The sequence below is a fragment of the Mastigoproctus giganteus genome, chromosome 13 (genome assembly GCF_048544385.1).
Source record: "Mastigoproctus giganteus isolate SK-2022 chromosome 13, ASM4854438v1, whole genome shotgun sequence".
Classification (NCBI taxonomy): Eukaryota; Metazoa; Arthropoda; class Arachnida; order Uropygi; family Thelyphonidae; genus Mastigoproctus; species Mastigoproctus giganteus.
This window is the reverse complement of record NC_143587.1, coordinates 17,717,633-17,738,381: the sequence shown is the minus strand read 5'-3', so window position 1 is coordinate 17,738,381 and position 20,749 is coordinate 17,717,633. Positions and strand designations below refer to the sequence as shown.

Sequence of the window (20,749 nt, the reverse complement as noted above, 5' to 3'; positions counted from 1 at the left end):
GGAAGTCAGACTTGTTCAGAAACAAAGTCTTTGGTACTGACAAATTTCCCTATAAAGGAAGGGCAGGAAATTCCAATCTAATGAAAAGTGGTAAACATCCACTTATATATTATTTTTAAAATTTTAATAAGCAGTATTCCTTGGTATAAAATTCTTTAGTAAAAACAAATTTAGAAATAAGCAAGAACTTTGTTTTATGAAAAATGAGAAATACCGAATATGGCATGTTTCTTTCTTTCTTTTTTTAAATATAGCTCCCGAGCTGACGAGTCCAGTCACAACCACAAGCTGTGCTACAACCTCTGTTGCTGTCTGTACTCCTGCTTTTGCGTCTCCCAGCCAACCTTTAGCTACCTCAGGGCCGGAACACACTCCCTCTGTTTCTAGTCGTCCTCCTGTTACGGAAACCGAACTGGAAATCCCAATACCCTCGGCCCCAACCTCAGAAACCCAGCCGTCTTCCGAGTCCGCCATGCTTCTTTTGCAACAACCCCAAGTAAGTCAGAAACCGAGCCAGAAGAGTTGTCTATTTATTTATAATTACCTAAATATATTGGTGTTTATTGAGAAAGTATAAAATTCTTTAAGGAATGCAGTATTAAGCCCACCGGTTTTTACATTGGAAAATATATGGTCCAAAGGGAACCCACTAATAGTTTTCATTGATTTTAATTATACCACAAAAGAAGTTGACTGAACACCCAAAGTTCTCTCTTTCGTTTGTATGCTGTATCTTCAATGATAATGTGCAGAATACCTCGCGTATGTTGTATCTAAACATTTATTTATTTATAAATTAATACAAATAGCAAGACCTGTATACACTGAAAATGTTATTTCATATAAATCCATCAAAACAATCGCATAATCCAGTTAAACAACGTTCATAAATACGAATTTCAAAAATACTTTTTTCTATTATTTAAAAACGTTGACAAATCCATCTAGAAGTGGATCAATTTTATATTGATCTAGAAGTCTGAAGCAAAAATATCAGACTATATTTATCTTAATCAATCAGGAGATGGAGATAGAATGTATGTGTATGTAAGACTTGTTGTACATATACATCCAGCAAGCACAAGCGATAATGTATTTTAAAAGATCCAAAGATATTATTTAATCTTAAATATACATTTCAAAATTGTTTATTGAATTTCTTGTATCCAATGGAGGACTCAATCTTGTTCACTTCATTAATAACAGTTTTTGTAGCAGTCAACAAATCCAGGAAAAGTCTAAAATAAAGTAAGCATTTGATAGACCAAAACACAAAATTAAGTGAACATAAAAAGAGAGAGTAAAACATTTTACTGGTTTCAATTTAATGTTTATATTTTTATCTCTTAATTTTGTGTTTTCGTTTTATCCAATGTTTATTTTATTCTATAAATTTTCTTTGATTATTTGTTGCTACAAGAATCTCGTGGAGATTCTTGTTAAAACTTTTAATCATATCTGGTATAAAGGACGTCTAAGAAAACTTTCATTCTTGGTGTTCTTCCAACTTTGCAATTAGGTAGCCAGTTTTCACTCTGACTGCTTACTGTGTGTGATGGTGGATGGCTATTTGTGTTCTAACATCCCAACTGATACTGAATTACTCGATTTGTTTTCTATTCTTCCATCCACTCTTTCTCCCTGATTCAATTGATCAAAAATTCTATCCACAGTTTTGCGGTGAATAGAATTTTACAGCAAAATTCTATTAACTATGAAAGAAACTTTTTGACTAATGTCAACTTGTTGACTATCTTCTCTCATCTTCTCAACCTTCAACACATGCACGGTACCAAGTACTATAGGTTCTAATACTGTTCTTAAGAAAACCTGCTTCGAATGGTGTGAAGAAAACTTGGTTATCTTCTGTGCTCTAGCACCCACAACAACTCGGCTCCGTCTAAATTATCACACAAGATGTCTACTACCTTCTATGCTTGAAGAACACTCGAAAATCTAAACAAGATCACATATCTTTACTGGGAATAACTGTGATGTCAAACCTTTCACGATGTATCTCAAATATTGCTTCGAAAAATCGACGCTATCCCATCAGCCCAAAACAACTTTTTTTTTTAAACAGTTGCCAATCTGTGCAAATCGAAATCGGCCCGCCCATAGAGTGCTGTTCCCACATCTGAGTTGGTGCCTCCCTAGGATTATCATTTGCATTTGTAATTTCACCTCTTTCTTCCAAATCAGTTCGAACACGTAGCTGAACTAGTCAACGTCTATGCACTGTTCAATTCGAAAATCCTGGAATTAATATTTCCTTTCCTTATCCTAGTAGAGCGACAAACTATATTACCACTATAAATTTCCAATAATATATTTTGTTTTAAATACATTATAGTCTTAAAATAAATTACTGGGGCCAAGTCTCTTCTCTCATAATAACAGAGATGACGTCACTTGTTTCTGTTTTCTTATAATATACTTTAAAAAAGGACTATAGCGTATTCTATATAATATTTAATGTTCACTACTTTACCCTTAAAATTTATAACTTAAATTTACGTTTAATTATTACAGTCTACAATAATTATAAATGATTCGCTCATCTTACATACGCGCATGCACGGTACATTGACATCCCTTCATTGAAAGTATTGTACTAACAAAAAGAATTTTAAAAAAATTAAAAGGCGAAGAAATTATATCTCCTTATCTACAAGGCGAACAGCAATCAATCTTGTCACAGTTCTGACAGTTAGGACATGACATCAGAGTTAACACGTCTTAGTTGATACTTAAAAAATACTGGTAAGAGTGCTCATTAAAGTGCTAGTTTATTTTATTTTATTAATTTTATAAGCAGTCGATAGGTTGTGAAATTTAGTGGACCAAGCGTAAAACTTGCAAATGAGCAAAACAGATTTCAGAAATTGTCTTCTGCTTAGAGAATTACACACAGCGCCACCACAAAATGTACAAACATAAGATATGCTGTTATTTAATTATTTATGAAAACCAGTTATTTTAGTTTTATAAATAAAATAGATAAATATACAGAGTTATTTCATATTCTTTCTTAGATGTGTAGAATACTTTTAAATGTCCTAAATTAATAATTTAAAAATAAAAACGCGCAATTATATTCAAAATATCTTTTATATTCAAAAATTATATTCAAAATCTATGCAATTATTTCAAATTATATTATATTCAAACGCAATTATATTACGCAATTATATTATATTCAAATATTATATTGTACTTAATTATATTCAAAATCTTCTATTAAATGTACTAATCAAAGACTAAAATGGCTATATACAACTGTTGTTGTTGTTGTTGTTGTAATAGGGTTTTAGAAGCATCGGCAACTAAAGGCCATATTGCTCCGTGTATACTGTCTGTAAATTGTTTGTATTCTGAGGTCCATTTTCTGTTTTGTTGGAAGAAAAACCTGAGTTTCCGGGAGAAAAAACCATACTACCCTCGCCTGAGACCGACTAACTCACCAACGTTGTGAACAAGGCAGATAAAAATCCATACCATTATCGACGGGACTCGAACTCAGGTCTTTTCCACTCGGTGTGGGGAGAATGGCAATCCTATCCACAAGGGCCTGCTGTATAAAGCCTTGAAGGACAAGTAACTGTGTTATTTGGTACCACTGTTATTTGGTCACCATTATAATCGTACATTCACGATTTAAAGAACATTTTTCTTTCTTTAAAAATATGAAAATTTCTTCCCAGTTTTGGGATACAATTTGTGACGTCGGGAACCATTTCGCATGACAGATAACTCATGCTGCGTGCTCTTTCATTTCGAAAAGAACATAATAAGAAAATGTCCCGTTTAAGTGGGATGGAACGTGTATTCAGCTACTAATTTTTCTAATAGTTCTGTGTACGTGACTTGCATTCTTTATCAGTTACTTTTCGTGTGTAGGAGGTTACCAATTGATTATAGGACAAAGCGTGTGTTCTAACAGGAAACTTAGATTATGCAGGCTACCGAGTGTGGTGCAAATGTACTTTCAAGAGAATGACGGCAGACTTGATATATGAAGTTTAACAACCTCGAATAGTGAAAAACAAATATGCCGTTATTCTGGTGTAAACTGCATCAACACAATTTAAAATAACTCATTAATGTCACAAAAGAAAGGTGTAAGTCTGCAGTTAGACTATACGTCAAGAAATAAGAAAATATAAAATTGCTTTAACTGTAAATAACTCATGTAGATGACGTTTATGTTTTGTAATACTCGTATGTTAACTTCCAAAATGACATTCAGTAATTCGCACTCTGATTTCGAAATTGTGTTCTCGAACCACACCCAAACAACTTATATTTCATGATTTATGATATAATGCTAAGCTGCAATTCGAGTCTATAGTGCTCAAGGGATTTTTCCTTGTAATAAAAAGCAAAAACGTAGCAAAACTTCAGATAGTAAAATTTTTTAAAGTTATCCAAAGCGGACGCCTTCGTTTCTGAACAGCATATAACTGGTGAAAAAGCATAAACTATGTTTATATCTTTAAATATCATACTATAGTTTTCCTCTAAACATTGTATTTTAATGTTTAATGGAGCTGAGCTACAGTAGTAGTAGGGTTTTAGAAGCATCAGCGACTAAGACCATATTGCTCCGTGTATACTGTCTGTAAATTGCGTGTGTTCTGTGGTCGATTTTGTTGGGAGAAAAACCATTCTACCCTCGCCTGAGATCGAGTATAGGAGTGAACTAGCTTTGGTCAAATCTTGATTAAATAAAAATAAATAAATAACAGCGAAACAGCTCTTGACTCTGTTACTTAATACTTAGTAACAAGAACTATGACCCATCCATCCGTCCCTCCCTGTTATTCCACAACGAAATATTCAACCAAGTCACAACATTTGTTTATATTTTTACGAAAACATACTGTTAAGTAACATTCGTGCGACCATGCACGAATTTCACCTCATAACATGCTTCCTTCCTTTCCCCGCTGCATTACGTAATTTGTGAACAGCCCCCTAAGTTCTTATATGCTTAATTTTACTATTTGTACAAAGTATTACCAATTCTTCGATATACTATACCTGTGATAAACACAGACCTTTTACCTCTTCCCCATTTCGTTACGAAATTTGTGAACAGCCCTAATCAAAAGCAAAAATATTTGAACATCCTTAATCAACTCTTAGATATACTATATCTCTGATAAACACAGACCGCTTTCTCACTGCCCTACGCAATTTGTGAACAGTCCCTAACCACCTCTTAGATATATTATATCTCTGATAAACACAGACCGCTTCCTCATTGCGCTATGCAATTTGTGAACAGTCCCTAACCACCTCAGATATACTATATCTCTGATAAATACACACTTCCCCATTGCATTACGTGATTTATGGACAAGGTTTTGCCTTGGGACTTTTCACACATTTTTGACTAAGCAAAGGCAAAAATTTATGAACAGCCCTAAGAAAAAGCAAAAATTTGTGAGCAGCCCCTAACCAACTCTTAGGACCTCGTGGGTAGCACAGTTGGTAGAATCGCCGTCCTCTCCACACCAGGTGGAAATGACCTGAGTTCGAGTCTCGTCCTTGACACGAGGAATTTATATGGGCCTTTTTCGCAACGTAACTGAGTTAGTCAGTCTCAGGTGAAGAGTAGCATGGTTTTTTCCCCGAAACTCGGGTTTTTCGTTCAGAAAACAGAATACGCGTAATTTACAGACAATATACGCGGAGCAATATGGCCTTAGTCGCTGCTGCTCCTAAAACCCAACAACAAAAACAACCAACTCTTAGATATATTATATCTGAAAACACAGACCTCTTCCCCATAATTTGTGAACAGCCCCTAACCAAATCTTAGGTGTACTGTACCTCTCATAAACACATATAAATAGCTCTTGACTCTGTTACTTAGCACTTAGCAACAACAGCTGTGACCCATATGAGCTAAGACAAACTTTTTCCTTATTGCGCTGCTTAATTTCTGAACAGCTCCTAACTAACTCAGATATACTATCTCTCTGTTAAACATAGACCCCCATTGCATTACGCAATTTGTGAATAGCCCTAAGAAAAGCAGAAATTTTTGAACAGCCCCTATCCAACTATTAGATATACCATATCTCTGATAAACACAGACCTCCTCCCCATTGTGTTACGTAATTTGAGAACAGCTCCCTAACCAACTCTTAGGTACACTATACCTCTGATAAACAGAGGGGAAACAGCTCTTGACTCTAGTTCTTAGCACTTAGCAACAACAGTTATGATCCATATGAGCTATGATAAACCTTTTCCTTATTGCGTTACATAATTTGTGAACAGCCCCAAGCAACTCAGATAAAACAACCCCAAACATCTCTCTGTTAAACACAGACCCCGTTGTATTACGTGATTTGTGAACAGCCCTAAGAAAAAGAAAAAATTTGTGAACAGCCCCTAGCCAACTCTTAGATATGCTATATCTGATAAGCACAGATCTCTTCCTCATTGCGTTACTTACTTTATGAACAGCCCCTAACCAAATCTTAGGTATACTATACCTCTCATAAACACAAGGAAATAGCTATTGACTCTGTTACTTAGCACTTAGTAGCAAGAGCTGTGACCCATATGAGCTATGACAAACATTTTCCTTAATACATTACGCAATTTGTGAACAGCCCTAATCAACTCAGATACATTATCTCTCTGTTAAACCGAGATCCCATTGCGTTACGTAATTTGTGAATAGCCCTAAGAAAAGGCAAAAATTTGTGAACAGCCCTTAACCAACTCTTAAAATAAATAAATAAATTTTCTGTTTGTACTCGGGGACGACCACACGCTCAGAGGAATTCAGAAGATCGAAAGAACATAAGAAACAACACCGTATTGAGCAGTCACAGCTTAAACCCCGGTCTCTCAAAGCACGTGTACTTATCTGATAAACACAGACCTCTTCCCCATTGCCCTACGCAATTTGTGAACAGCCCCCTAAGAAAAAGTTCTTACAGGATGCTTCATACAATTTAACTAATTGTACCAAGTATTACCAATTCTTTGATAAACTATTTTCACGATAAACACGAGTTTCAATAATGAGCATGCGTATTAATGTGGCTTTTAAAAAGTGTACATAAAAGGGCAAATTTTTAATTATTTCTAAATGTCATTCAATTTAATTCTATTTCTAGAAGTTCAAAGGTTTATTTCTATAATTAAACATAATTGGGTCGAAAAATTCTCTATATGTGGAAACTGTGTTCACCAGATTAAACAAAAAAAAAAAAAATAAATAAAAAATACAGTATTATTAAAGGTGAGGAAAAAGAAATAAATAATTGGGAATTCATCTTAAAATAGACTCCTCCCACATCTTTTAATGCAAAACGGTCCAGACATATTAAGCGATAGTAACAAAGAAGCGATGTGCCATGATGAGCTTAAACACGAAAGGGCCCCACCTATCGTTATTAATGCGTACCAAAGTAGAGAAACCCTTATTACTTCATCAAAGTTTGACGTCTATGTATAGGAAACCTTGACCTATAAAAAGGCTAACAGCGTAACCAAGGTGACGTGTCAGAAATCGATAGCCTCAATGCTTGCAAGTAGGGTGAATATAATCCTTCACTTTCTTGAAAAATTTTCAACTCCTTCCAAACTTTTACAGCTTTTTATTTGTTTTATTCATATTAGAGGAGAAATGTTTTGAAGAAGTGTCACTTTACTTATTTTGTAAACGTTGTTGCTTAAAGCTTTCGTAACGTGATATAAAAAGATGGACGCAAATAATTTTGAAAATGTCTGTTGGAATCTCGTTTAAATAAACGAAAAACTGAGTTTATTTAAACACTTTGAGAAAATACGGGTCTGTTCTACGTGTACGTAGAGATATAAAAGGCCAATAAAGTCAAAGAATGTCTACAGTTGTTTCCTTATGAAGTTATTGTTTTAAGGAAAAGAAATTAAATGGATATTATTATTCCCTTGATTACACAAAGCGCCGAGAGGGGCGCACGCGTACTTTCATCATCTTATGAATTAACGGCAGACGATTTTTTTATTTTTATTTTGGACAGTTTTAAAGATTTTTAAATTTTTATTTAATATATTGCTTATATTTATTTTTACATAATATAAAATATACAGATGATATCATATTTTATTGTATTTAAAATATTATTGTATTTAAAATATTAAAAGAGATTTACAGTATGGGAAGGGATACTAAGACAGATATATTTCGATCTACCGTTTGGAACAAGATGGCTGCTACTAAAATTATAAGTACTATACATACAGAAAAGTTCGTTCTAAACTAAATTTACAGTATATATTTTGGGGGGGATCCTAGAATATTCTGATAAAGGTATTTTTAATTTCAGTTACATCGAACTCTTTTTACGATATTATCTCCACAACTCGCCTTGGCACTGCACACAAAGTTGTTTATGAAGGAAAGTTGTTGTTGGGTTTTAGGAGAATCAGCGACTAATGCCATATTGCTCCGTGTATATTGTCTATAAATTGCTTGTGTTCTGTGGTCAATTTTCTGTTTGCTGGGAGAAAAACCAGAGTTCCCTGGATGAAAAACCATGCTACCTTCGCCTGAGACGGGCTAACTCAGCCACGTTGTGATAAATGACCAATAAAAATTTCTCACCTCATAGACGGGACTCGAACTCAGGTCTTTTTCACTTAGGTGTAGGGAGGACGGTAATCCTACCAACTGTGCTACTCACGAGGGCGTCTCTGTTTAGTGAAGATGCATGATTACTTTAATATTATTAAATATGGCGTTTGCGATTAAACATAGATTTGAAGAAATACTGATGATGATCGAAGAAATACTGATGATGATGATCTCGTTAATTTCATTGCTGGGCACTTGCTAATGGCAGATTTACCGTTCGTAGATTGTTATTATTATTGATATCATTTTATTTCCACATCAGTGGGCACCCCTGGAACAGCCTGGTTCGGCTAGAAGGGTGTACATTATGCAAATTCCAGTTGAATACATTCATTGGAATTACAAGAGATCAAAACAGGTTGCAAATACATAACAAGGTAAAAATCAATACATATAACAATAAACAATCAAATAAATAACAAACAATAAAAAACATAGTGGTGAATCCAGGAAAGCCTTTGCAGGGAATTCTTTTCGCATAGCGCTTATTGTTCGTGTTTATAGAGTTCTTTCATTATGTCCTGTCTATAGCGCTTCGAGCTGCAGAAAGATGAGGCATCAATTCCCAGGGAGTTATACATTCCGAACGTATTTACCAGGAACACTGACCTAAGGTATTGCACATTTTGAAGATAAGATTGTAGACAAAGTGTTGAACTGCACGGGGTTCTTTGTGAGTTCCGAGGGTTTGCAGAAACATCCCAGATATCAGGCGAATCCATTTGGCCGCATAAAAGTTGTGCCAAGGTGTGTAGATTCCTCTCTTTGACTATGGTTTCCCAGGGTTTCATGCCCAGGTTTGTACAGAGCCCATCTCCCTGTTTGGCTATCTCATTCAACCCCAAGAAATCTCTTCAGTTGAGTAGAGGAAGCTTCTGACCAGAGTACCGAAGCGTAGAGCGGTACGGGTTTTGGATTATTTGCAATTTTTTTTTGTAAATAATACTAAATAAATGGATAACCCTGTGTTTAAAATTACTCTTACCGATATCCAAACAAACTTTGCAGCCAGATGAACGCTTTCCACATAGTTTGGCAAAATATATTGATATGGTTAAATACATGTCATAAAAATATCTGGTCGACTGCAAACATAACTGTACTCTTACCATACCTCATTAGAGATTAAGGATTCTGGGTGTGGGGTTAATTAATCACACTGCGATACAATGAACGTTAACAGAACAGGTTTTGTAATTTGTCGCTGCACCAGTCATCCCAATGACCAGATATCTTAGAAACAGCGATTACATGATTAGTATACAGCAATTTTTAATGGTATAAATGGAGTGTCTACAGTGCGTTAGACAGTAAAGCTCACAATAATCCAGACTGTTCAGTGGAAATTTATGAATGGGTATTAAGCAGAAGCAGAATAGCTCGAGAAAACTTAAAACAGCAGTTAAGATTCTGTTGTCAGATGAAGGCGACATTTAAACTTGAGAGGCTGTATAAGCAGACAAGCGTATATAAAGGACTTCTATTCCCATCACTTATTTGCAAAACACGTGTCATGTTTCAATCATTCAATCTGGAAGAGTTAATCTTATTAATAACTTATGTCATATTAATACAAGTTGTTAATATGAACTTTTAACTAATATATCTTTGATTTACCAATGACCACTTCATCCAAATTTGATAATATTTGTAAATACTTGCTAAATAGAACTTTCACTGAAAAGTTATCCCAACCTACTTAAATTTCTTAAGAAAGTATATTTTATGTAATGTGATTAAAAATAACGTTATATGGTAAATATTCTAATAAATAAGATTGTTAAGGAAAGAAATTTCATTCATCGGGACCCAATGAAGACTTGGAGTCCCGACGAAGGAAATTATGCTTCAGATTTTTTGAGAAACTTCATGTTTGGAAAGAACACCAGTCTATCTTGTCTCCACTATTAGCCATATTTCTACTTTAGTTTTTTGATTTTCATTTGTTATCGAATTTCCACTATCGATTGTTTGTTAAGTAACTATAAAGGTAGACGAAAATCTCAACAGGTTTAGAGAATATTCTGTTAGCTTTCCTTAAATTTATATTAAGTTTTCGCAATCATTAAGTAGCCACATGTCGCAGAGAAGACAAGATGGATAGGGGACAACGGACACAAGATAGACTGGTGCTTTTAAAAGTCCTTTTGATATTAAAATCGAAGTTAGTGCTATTACTTATATTTACTTATATCCTAATTTAATCTGAACCTGTAATTCTCATTATTTCTATTAATAAATTAAATATTTTTTAAATTGTGTTCTGTATTTGAGTTTCGATACTAGATTTCATTAAGCCCTATTTCATACATTTACCTTCTGCTTACTAGTTTTACTAAAATTCGAATTTTTATTTCAGGGAACTCCATTTAGTAGCTTGGGTAGTATCCTCGGCCCTGAATGCAGCTTTCAATTTGGTGAAGAATCCCTTCTGTTTGAAGAATTCAAACTCCCGCCACTAGAATTTGGAGCTTCTACAGAATCGTTCGTTACACTGCCACCAGAGAGCAGCAGCAGTGACTTTCCAGAGATGTTTCATTCGGAGTTTGTGCCAACGACGTGTACCCCAGAAACAACTACCATATCATGTTCGACAGCAACGGCAACAGTATCAACGCTGTCCACATCTCCACCACTCCCTAGTTTCCAAGAAACTTATTCTCCCCGTTACAGGAGAGAAATTACCCACTCGGGGGTGTTTTCATTTAAATTTGAGGAATTACGACCGGAAGAAAGTGGAATGATGGGACCCGAAAGTTTTCAACTATCTATGGGACCTCTTCCCCAACCTCCTAGTGCTACTTACACTCCACTCGCCAGTCAAATGGAGCAACGTGAAGAGTTCTTCAAACCAGAAAGGTCAGAACATTCGACTTATGCGTCACCGTCTGCATCCACACAAGCTTTTCTTTCCGGCGGTTTCTCAACAGAGTATCCAACCACAAGTAAAACTATGTACCATCAATTAGGGTACCTCGCCCAAAGACAGGCACAACCACGCGAGCAGCAGGAAGCATTGCCGATGTATCCTGTGGAACCCCTTCAGATGCCTCATGTTCCTCCAAGTAGCAGTTTCAGCCTGCCACCTACCCCTACAGCACCATTGACACCATTCCATCCTGAACCGTCTACGTCACATCACAGTCCTACAACGTCCAGGCGATCAAGGAGACCATCACTGACAATTCCAACTTCGATAACCTCCGAAGCAAGGTAGGTAAATACCACCATGCAGTAACTGTCCATCAATATTTTGCCAAGGCTTTTTCTAATGTTAAAATGACATTGAGAAGCACATTATGTAAATTACTGTTACCACCTTTTCAAATCTCTAACCGGAGATTTTTGAGAGGAAGTTATATATATATTTCATTTGGAATTACTCTAGAAGACAAACTCATCCACCCATGTGTATTATGTTCGTAAATTGCGTGCATTTTCTGGTTGGTTTGTCTATTTTGCTTCCCTCGCTGGAGCACAATTGGCAGAATCGTAATGCTCCTTAAACTGGGTGGTAAAGACACGAGTTCGAATTCCATCGATGACATGAGGCATTTTTACGGACCTCTTTTACTTCCATGACAGTTAATCAGTCTCAGGCGAGGGGAGCGAGGTTTTTTCGACCACAGAACACAAACGCAGTTTATAGACATATTATATATAGAGCGATATGGCCTAAGTTGCTGGTCACCTAAAACACAAAAACAACTGTTTAAAAAATCCGGAATTTCAGGAGAAAAACCTTGCTGTTCTTGCCCGAAGCCAATAATTCAGCTATGGTGTGAAAAAGGCTTATGAAAATTCCTCACATCACTGACCGAATTCAAACTCGGACCTTAACCATTCGAACTCGGACGGGGGAGATAAAAAAAATAATTAGGGCTACCGGTAAGAACAAACTCATCCACCCGTGTGTATCATGTCCACAAATTGCGTGTTGGTTTGGCTCTTTTACTGGATGAAAATCCGAGTTCCCAATGAGAGAACCTTGCTCTTCTCGCCTGAGGCCGACTAACTCAACCACGGAGAGAAAAAGTCCCATAAAAGTTCTTCGCGTCATTATAACCACTGTGCTGCCCGCGAGGACATGGGGGGGACAATGCCGAAATTTTTTCACAGTAGCTAGAAATTAAAATTTCAAAAACGTCCTACGTATTTGGCCAAATATATAAAATACATAATATGAGTAATCACACCTCGTTGAATGTACTTACTACACCGTTCTAAAAGTTTCTAAAAACAGTCAGCGAAGGCGTCCAAAGAGGTGATGTTCAGTTCGGCGGTTTGCATTTTTCTTTGTCCTCAACATCCTGAAATATTTTCTTTGAGGGCAGGTTTCACCTTGGGAAAGGGGCAGAAGCCGCTACTGATAGATCGAAAAGCGCAGGTATAGGAAACGACCGGTGGCGCCTTCCATAAAGCACTATGCTAGATCGAAAGAGTGGGGTGGATTGTTGATCTGTACAATGCCATGTTCCGAAATGTTTTCGCAACAAGTGCAAAATGGTTGGGGGCATTGTCGAGCAACAAGAACCTGCTGCCATTCCGAGAAATGCTCTTCAATAGTCTTTGAAGCACCTGCACGTATAATGCAGCATTGACTCTCTTCCCTCCAGACACAAATTCCTTTAGAATCACACCCTGTTTGTCGAAAAACATGATCAGCATCGTCTTGATCCTGGACTTCCGTTTACGAAACTCTTCGGACCTTGGTGATGATTTTGAAGTCTACTGCATGCTCTGGCGCTTCGTCTCTGAGTCGTACTGAAATACCCAACATTTATCTCCAGTGACAATACAGTCGAGGAAATTAGGATTGTCTTGACAAGTCTGGATTGAAGTCTTCTCATGTTGACGTGCTTCATTGCTTCTGCTCATCTATGAGGCTGTGGAGCACAAATTTTGCACCGAACTTCCTTTGCAGAATCCTCAAGCAGAATTTGACGAATCGCCTCCTTATTTATACCCAAATAATCAGCCATCATTTTGAGTGTCAAACAACGATCTCTTGCCACACAATTTTCCGAACTTTTGCAAGTCTGCCAGCATTTCAAGAGGCTGACGGACGCCCACTTCTTGGGTCATCGAGAACATCCTCACGTTTGTCTTTGAACGACTTTTACCATTGAACAGCTTAAAGTTTCATCACCATAAATAGTTTTTAACATTTTATACGTTTCTGTTACAGATTTTCTAGGTTTAAAACAAAAATTGACATTCGTTCGTTACTCCATTGGAAATTCATGATACGGAACATTAACGCTACTAACGAAACTGGTTGCTACTGGCAACCTATCAGCCTACTGGACAATCTCTGTACCACCATCCGTTGGAGGAAGTTTGAATTAAAACATATCACTTCCTTTTATTTTAACACATTGAACATGACCGCAACAGCACCAGTCCGGAGAACTTTATTGCCACACCTCACATATACAAAAGATTTAAAAACTAAACTAAACTGTAGTTTCAATACCTGTTTACAGAATATTATACTACGAATAAGCAGATTACACACAGTATAATGGACTCTGCTAGACATATTTCTTCACCAACTCATCAATCATTAAATAAATATTTTATTTATTTTTGCAGTTTACGGGGTATACAAGCTCCAACAACTCCAACTACGCCTTCTGCAACATCTAGTTCGAGTAGATCCTCTCCAGGAGGAGAATCAGCACCATCTCCGTCTCAGCTATGCGCAGTATGCGGAGATAATGCAGCCTGCCAGCATTATGGAGTTCGCACCTGTGAGGGCTGCAAAGGATTTTTCAAGGTAAAACATTTTTTTTTAAATATTAAACCAAATGAACCTCTTAATGATGCGCATTTGAAAATCTGTAACAAATCTATAACATTGATACTTATCATTCAAGCTTTCATGGACTGCTATTTTACAATTATAATATGGAGACTGTCACAGACATTCTCTGTGGTATGCGAGCTAGGACTTGTTCCTTAGGAGTCTAAAACGCTGATGGAACTGATATTCAGGCTACGCTTCAACCAAGTGGACCGAATTTCGGCGAAGTCCAGTCGCTCTTCAACAACTAAATCTTCTACTTTCACTTTGACGATGGCGGGATTGTTAGTAACCCTGAATATAATCCCTGTGTGCAAGCCCTGAAATACGGTACCTAGTAAAAGGGAGGTGGCCACCCAAGTGCAAACCAACGTAAACATGGTCGGAGTGTGACGTCCACATCGCACAGAGAAATGCTGCCGCTGTGTTATGAGGTGATAGGTGACTCATCAACTGGCGCAATTCCACCACGTTACTTATTGGAGACTCAAAGTGGTGGAACCCATGTTTAGTCTGCAGAGCGAAGCTCCGGTAACCGCCCTCCTCATCTCTTCCATCATACAGAATGATCGATGCCTTTTGAGGTTATGATGGGGATCATCGCGAAATTCAATCCGTACATTTTGTGGGTATAGCTCTAAAACGGTGTTCGCAACCGGCCACCGGATAATCCTCTGTACCGAACCTATTGGTAACTCTCTAAAAGGCATCCAGATCAGCTAATGTATAATGTCACTGCTATTACTCTGCCAGATAGCACATCCGAGTTGTGTGTATGCCGGGCATGGTCGAGACCACGTTATGTCTAAGAGTGGGAAATATTCTTGCCGTGTGTATGCCATATTGAAAATTTTCATTACTTCATATGACTTGTCCTCTCTCCACCTTTTCTTTACTACTGAATACATTGTGAATAGTCAAACTAATAGAACAAAACTATCTGCTAAAAGATCTAAACTACCCAAACACTTCCTAGTTCATTACACACAAATATACGTGGTCTCAGTTCCAATCTCAACGAATTCTATTTCCAATTACAATCTACAAAACCCAATGTACTTTTTCTGACAGAAGCCCAGTTATCGGTTGATTCAGCCACTGCTTATCTAAATTGTTCTAATTATTCTTTATACGATTCCTTAGGCTTCAGAGACAGTACTTGTTTCTTCCTGTGCATCTAAAAAACTGGGTTTTCCCTTTTTCTCTCGGCGTTACTTTTCTTGTAAATAGCTACTCAATCACTCTGCACAATCCTCTAATGCACTCTGTATGGAATATTGTCCCCATAACCCTTCTCAGTCTTCTAGACTCCATTGAAGAGAGGGCAATTAGGTTAATTAATGACGCATCTCTTACAAAATCTCTCCACTCTGTGTTTCACAGACGCTTTGTTTCTGCTGTTCTTCTGAATTGGCTTCTATAATTCCCACTCTCTCTTCCAAAGTAATTCGAACACATGCCGCAACCAATCAACATCCTTTTACTGTCCAACTTCAAACTCACAGAACCAACTTTTCTTCTTCTTCATTTATTCTTTCAACTTCCATTTTCTGGAACAACCACCCTCCATTTGTATTTCCTGAAAATTACAATCGACAGAAATTCAAGTCCATTGGTGATCAACAAGTATCTTCTTTCATCTTCTCAACCCACGGTACTAAGTACTATAGGTTCTAATACCGTTCATGTTTGGGGGGTTTTCATAAAAAAAAATTGCAATCAGTATATTTCCAATTTAAAATCCAATCCCTATAACTGTATAATATCTGTCAAACCTATTAAACTTGCACAATTAATTCTTCTTTTTTAAGTTTTATTTATATTATACATCACGCCTATTATTCATAACCCTGCTACTCGAATAATACCTAATTACCCATCATTCATAAGGACGAATCTCTCATTCATTCTTTCATTTACGTATTTTCTATTTAATTGCCTTCTTTTATTCAATCTTAAAAATTAAATTTACTTCCCAAATATCTTAAGGAAAACATTTATTTTCAACCTACACCTAATTTTGATATTTATTTTACATTTATTCTTTACAAATTACTTCTTTAAGCCGTTCTATTTTATTTCTCTCTCTATTTTTTTTTTTTTTTCTCTCTTTTATAACTGTAATAATTATCTGAAATACAATCTTGATTATCATTAACAAAGATTTGCCATGCGAACAGCCCCTAAAGCATCTAGCCCATCAAACAATGATATAATCTACCTTAATACAATGGTCCATGATATTACCCAACAATCATCCCTTTTTCGAAGTCCGTCAGACGATGTCCATTGCCCATATCGATCAAGTACCAAGTATGGACCACATGCCACGAACCTGCAGAATCACACTTACCGGTTCTTACCGCGACACGTGTGCCCACCAGGCCAAGATGAACGGCTAATTGTTAAATCATGGGGGTGGTTATGTTTTGATTGGACAGTATTTCTCTTTCGAATCTCATAGCTCCTCCTTACGCATTACAAACTGCCCAATGAGAACTGCAACTTTTGAGTGGCTGCCTTTTCGTATTTGCCTAAACCTTGACTATTATAATTATTAAATTTATTTCGTTTACTCCGTCTTTTCAAAGCAAAATTCTTTTCTGACATTCACCCTTTGGGTCAGTCTATCCATTTTACAAACTGCGCCTTTTTTTGATTTTTCTGCCAAGCATCCATGTCTAAAATCACATATTAAGAGCTCTCGTTTTAGGTATATCCATAATTCTAGATTTTCTACCTGTCGGCTTATACCTATTCTTTAAAGGTTGTATCTATCCGTCCATATTACTCTTTAAAGTGGTTCGGTTTTGTTCTCTTATTTAATCCCTACACATCATTTCTTTGTCTAGACATTTATTTATTTTAAATCTAAATCCTTCACGTATAATTCAATATACAGAAATATAATAATAATAATAACACTCAACCTTAACAAGGCGACCCTATTCACGCAGACAGAAGAAACAAAGAAAAAGATGGGAGAAGAAGACCCTCCATTGCAGATACTACAATGACCTCCATCATGACTACATAGATATGATAGCTTTCAACGCATAACTCACGAATGGGAAGCTTTCCCCCGAGACGGAATGATTCATGTTAGCCATTCAAGACGAGGTAATCAACACCAGGAACTAGATGACATGGACATGTTGGTAATGAACTGCTCCTAGAAAGTCAGTTCAAAGCCATCTCGATTTACTGTAATTTATACTGACTGTGAAAATGGGCCGGACGCGTAGTAATAGTGTTATGTTTGTGTAGTAAGTGCGTGTTGTGCTGGTCACTTGGCTATCCAGAAGCAATAATCAGCTGGAAAATTGCTTCTAAGTACTCGACCACACGACGGGAAGGTGGAATAGATAAGACACTTTAAGGTCCCAAATTATGATTAAAAAAAAAAACAAAAAACCATAAACTACAAGGATCTGGAGTGATAGATGACACATGTCGACGATGCCACCTAACCCAAGAAACAATGCAGCACATCAACGCAGGATGCAGTGTGAGCAACCAGATGGAGTACACTCAGAAGCATAACCAGGTCACTAGGATAATACGTCAGAAGTTAGCGAAAAAATACCAGTTGATCAAAAAAGTGAACCACAACTATACTGGTACCGCGTCATAATAATAATCCCGCCCAAAAGACCAGACATAATTAGCATTAGCATTAGTAGAGGCACATGATGCAAGCTTATATAGCATCAGCCAAAAAAAAAAAAAAAAAAAAAAAAAAGAGAACCCACAACGACAGATGGAAATTTGTTACCTGCTGGCTAAAGGCAAACTTCCGCACATCTATTCTACAATTGTCTTTCCTCAATTTGAATCTGTGCCCCCTCATGTTTGTAATCTGAGCAAGACAAAGAATCCCATCAGTATTGAGCCTGCTCAATTCATTCAAGGCTTTATAAACCTCAATGAGATCGCCTCGCAGGTTTCTAGTCTCCAGAAGCTGGAATTTGCAGAACTTAAGCCTTTCTTCATAAGAGCACCCCTTTGTTCCCTTCACCAGTCTTGTTGCCCTTCTCTGTACTTTACATCCTTCCTAAAATGAGGCTTCCAGACCTGTACGCAGCACTCAAGGTGTGGCCTGACCATTGCCTTATACAAGGGGGGAATCCTACCAGATCCTACCTCGGCATTGTTTCGGACCAAGTTTTGTCCTACCTGGTGAACGTGTATCGAGATGACACTGGACTCTTTCAACAAAACTTCCCGTGTCACGAGGCCAGTACTGTGCAGTAATGGTTCGAGGATCATTTAATGTGCTTCCCTAGTCTCCAAATCCCTCCTCCGACTTTAATCCCTTCGAGCATTTGTGGAATGCGGTATAAGAATACGTAGATACAGTCCGATACTTTCATGCCTGAAACGTAAAAGCGCTCAACGCATTGAAGAAAGTTATGGTCTAGTGCATACCAGTAACCAACTGGTATGCACTAGAAAGGATGCAACAGAAAGAATGCAATTCAACAGTATTAAAAAATAATACTATTCAACATAAAACTCAGTAACCTTCGGCATTCATACAGAGGAAGCCACTTTTCTGGAAACAAAATGGAGCTACGTAATATTCTCACGAAAAGTTAATACTTCTAAATTCAAGGAAGTACAAAATGAGTCACTCACAGCATTGTGCTTCTCTCCTAAGAATATGAAAATTATCTTGATTACGTTATCTTTACCACTCTTGCGTGCAGTTAAAATCTACGACTGAGAAGGGGATCTTTCACATGCTAACCTTGTAACTTGTCAAGGAATACACGAGTATAAACTAATCCTCTAGCAAAACAAGAAAACCATCGTAATTGTACCCTATTAGATTACAGCTAGATCTACTATCGAAATTTATACTAAGAAAATTTCGAGAACCTTTGCATCGGACACACTTTTCTGTTTTAAATCAGTGGCGTAGCCGGAGGAGATTCAATCCTCCACCCCTGAAAATGTGTAACTTCATTAAATATATTAGCAAATTACCAAAATTATTCAAATACAATGTTCTTTTTTTATTGTATTTTAAGCGGTTTTGTAATCGAGTTTTAATACAAAATTGGCAGAGCCTGGCCAAAAATAATGGCTATCTCTTTTCATTATCTCACGAGGATTTTGGATCTCCCATTACAAATCCTGCTACACTATTAATTTAAACATTAACCTAGACAAACACCAAAAAGTTTTTAAAATGTTTACAAAATATTCTATATTTACACTCCTTGTGGGTAACACAGTTGGTAGAATCGCCGCCCTCTCCACACTAGGTGGAAAAGACCTGAGTTCGAGTCCCATCGATGACGGGAAGAATTTTAATGGGCCTCTTTGCACAACGTGGCCGAGTTAGTCGGTCTCAGGCGAGGGTCGCATAGTGTTTTCTCCCGGAAATTGGGGTTTTTCGTCCGGTAAAACATAAATCGACCTCAGAACACACACACAATTTGCAGACAATATACACGGACCAATATGACCAATAAACAAAAAATAATGATTATTATTATTAGTAGTAGTAGTAGCAGCAGAGGCAAATGATACAAAAAAGCAAGCTTATAAAGCATCAGCCAAAAAAATAAAAAATAAAGCTCCCATATCACATGCACATCCCCTCCAATAATTTAACTAGTTCTTCCTTGAATTTATTCAAACCGCCCACTTTCACAACAAAGGATGGAAGTTTGTTCCACCAATTAAGCACCTGCCGGCTGAGACCAAACCTTTCTTCCTCAATTTGAATTTATTCTGCCTCATGTGTCCTCTGGACAAGAGGAAAAATGCTATCAGCATTGTGCTTGCTCAATCAATTCTGAGCCTTAAACACCTCAAGCAGATCACCTCGCAGACGCTGCAATTTGCGGAACTGAAGATTTCCTTGGTAAGACCACCCTTTTGCTCCCCTCACCAATCTCGTTGCCATTCTCTGCATCTATTCTAGCACATTTATATCCTTCCATGAAGCCTCCAGACCTGTTTGCAGTACTCAAGACGCGGCCTAACCATTGCCTTATACAATGGGATAATTACTTCCTTATCCTTGTTAGCAAAATTCCTGTATATCATTGATAAAACCCCATGAGCTGTCCTGGCAGCCTGTCTGCATTGCTCAGAGAACGTCATATCCGACTCCCTTATTACCCACAGGTCTTTTTCATTTTCCACTACCCTGAGTGTAGTACCACACAGTTGGTACTTTAATCTGGACTTACTGCCATACATATACAGTACCTTGCATTTGTCGATGTTAAACTTCAGCTGCCATTCTGAGCAAAGATGCCTACTTTTTTTAAGATCTTATTGCG

The 20,749-nt window shown here is 37.1% G+C and overlaps 1 protein-coding gene across 4 annotated transcripts in view; it reads left to right on the top strand.

Annotated features, from left to right (window-relative positions):
- Positions 1 to 20,749, top strand: part of LOC150075817 (putative nuclear hormone receptor HR38) — a 102,128-nt gene that overhangs the window by 63,533 nt on the left and 17,846 nt on the right. For all 4 annotated transcript variants that reach the window (XM_090388051.1, XM_090388049.1, XM_090388052.1 and 1 more), the window contains 3 exons: positions 255 to 496; positions 11,004 to 11,857; positions 14,240 to 14,423. In XM_090388051.1, coding sequence (XP_090244177.1) covers positions 473 to 496; positions 11,004 to 11,857; positions 14,240 to 14,423 — 1,062 coding nt within the window. In that variant the 5' untranslated portion in view covers positions 255 to 472. The remainder of the gene's footprint in view (positions 1 to 254; positions 497 to 11,003; positions 11,858 to 14,239; positions 14,424 to 20,749) is intronic.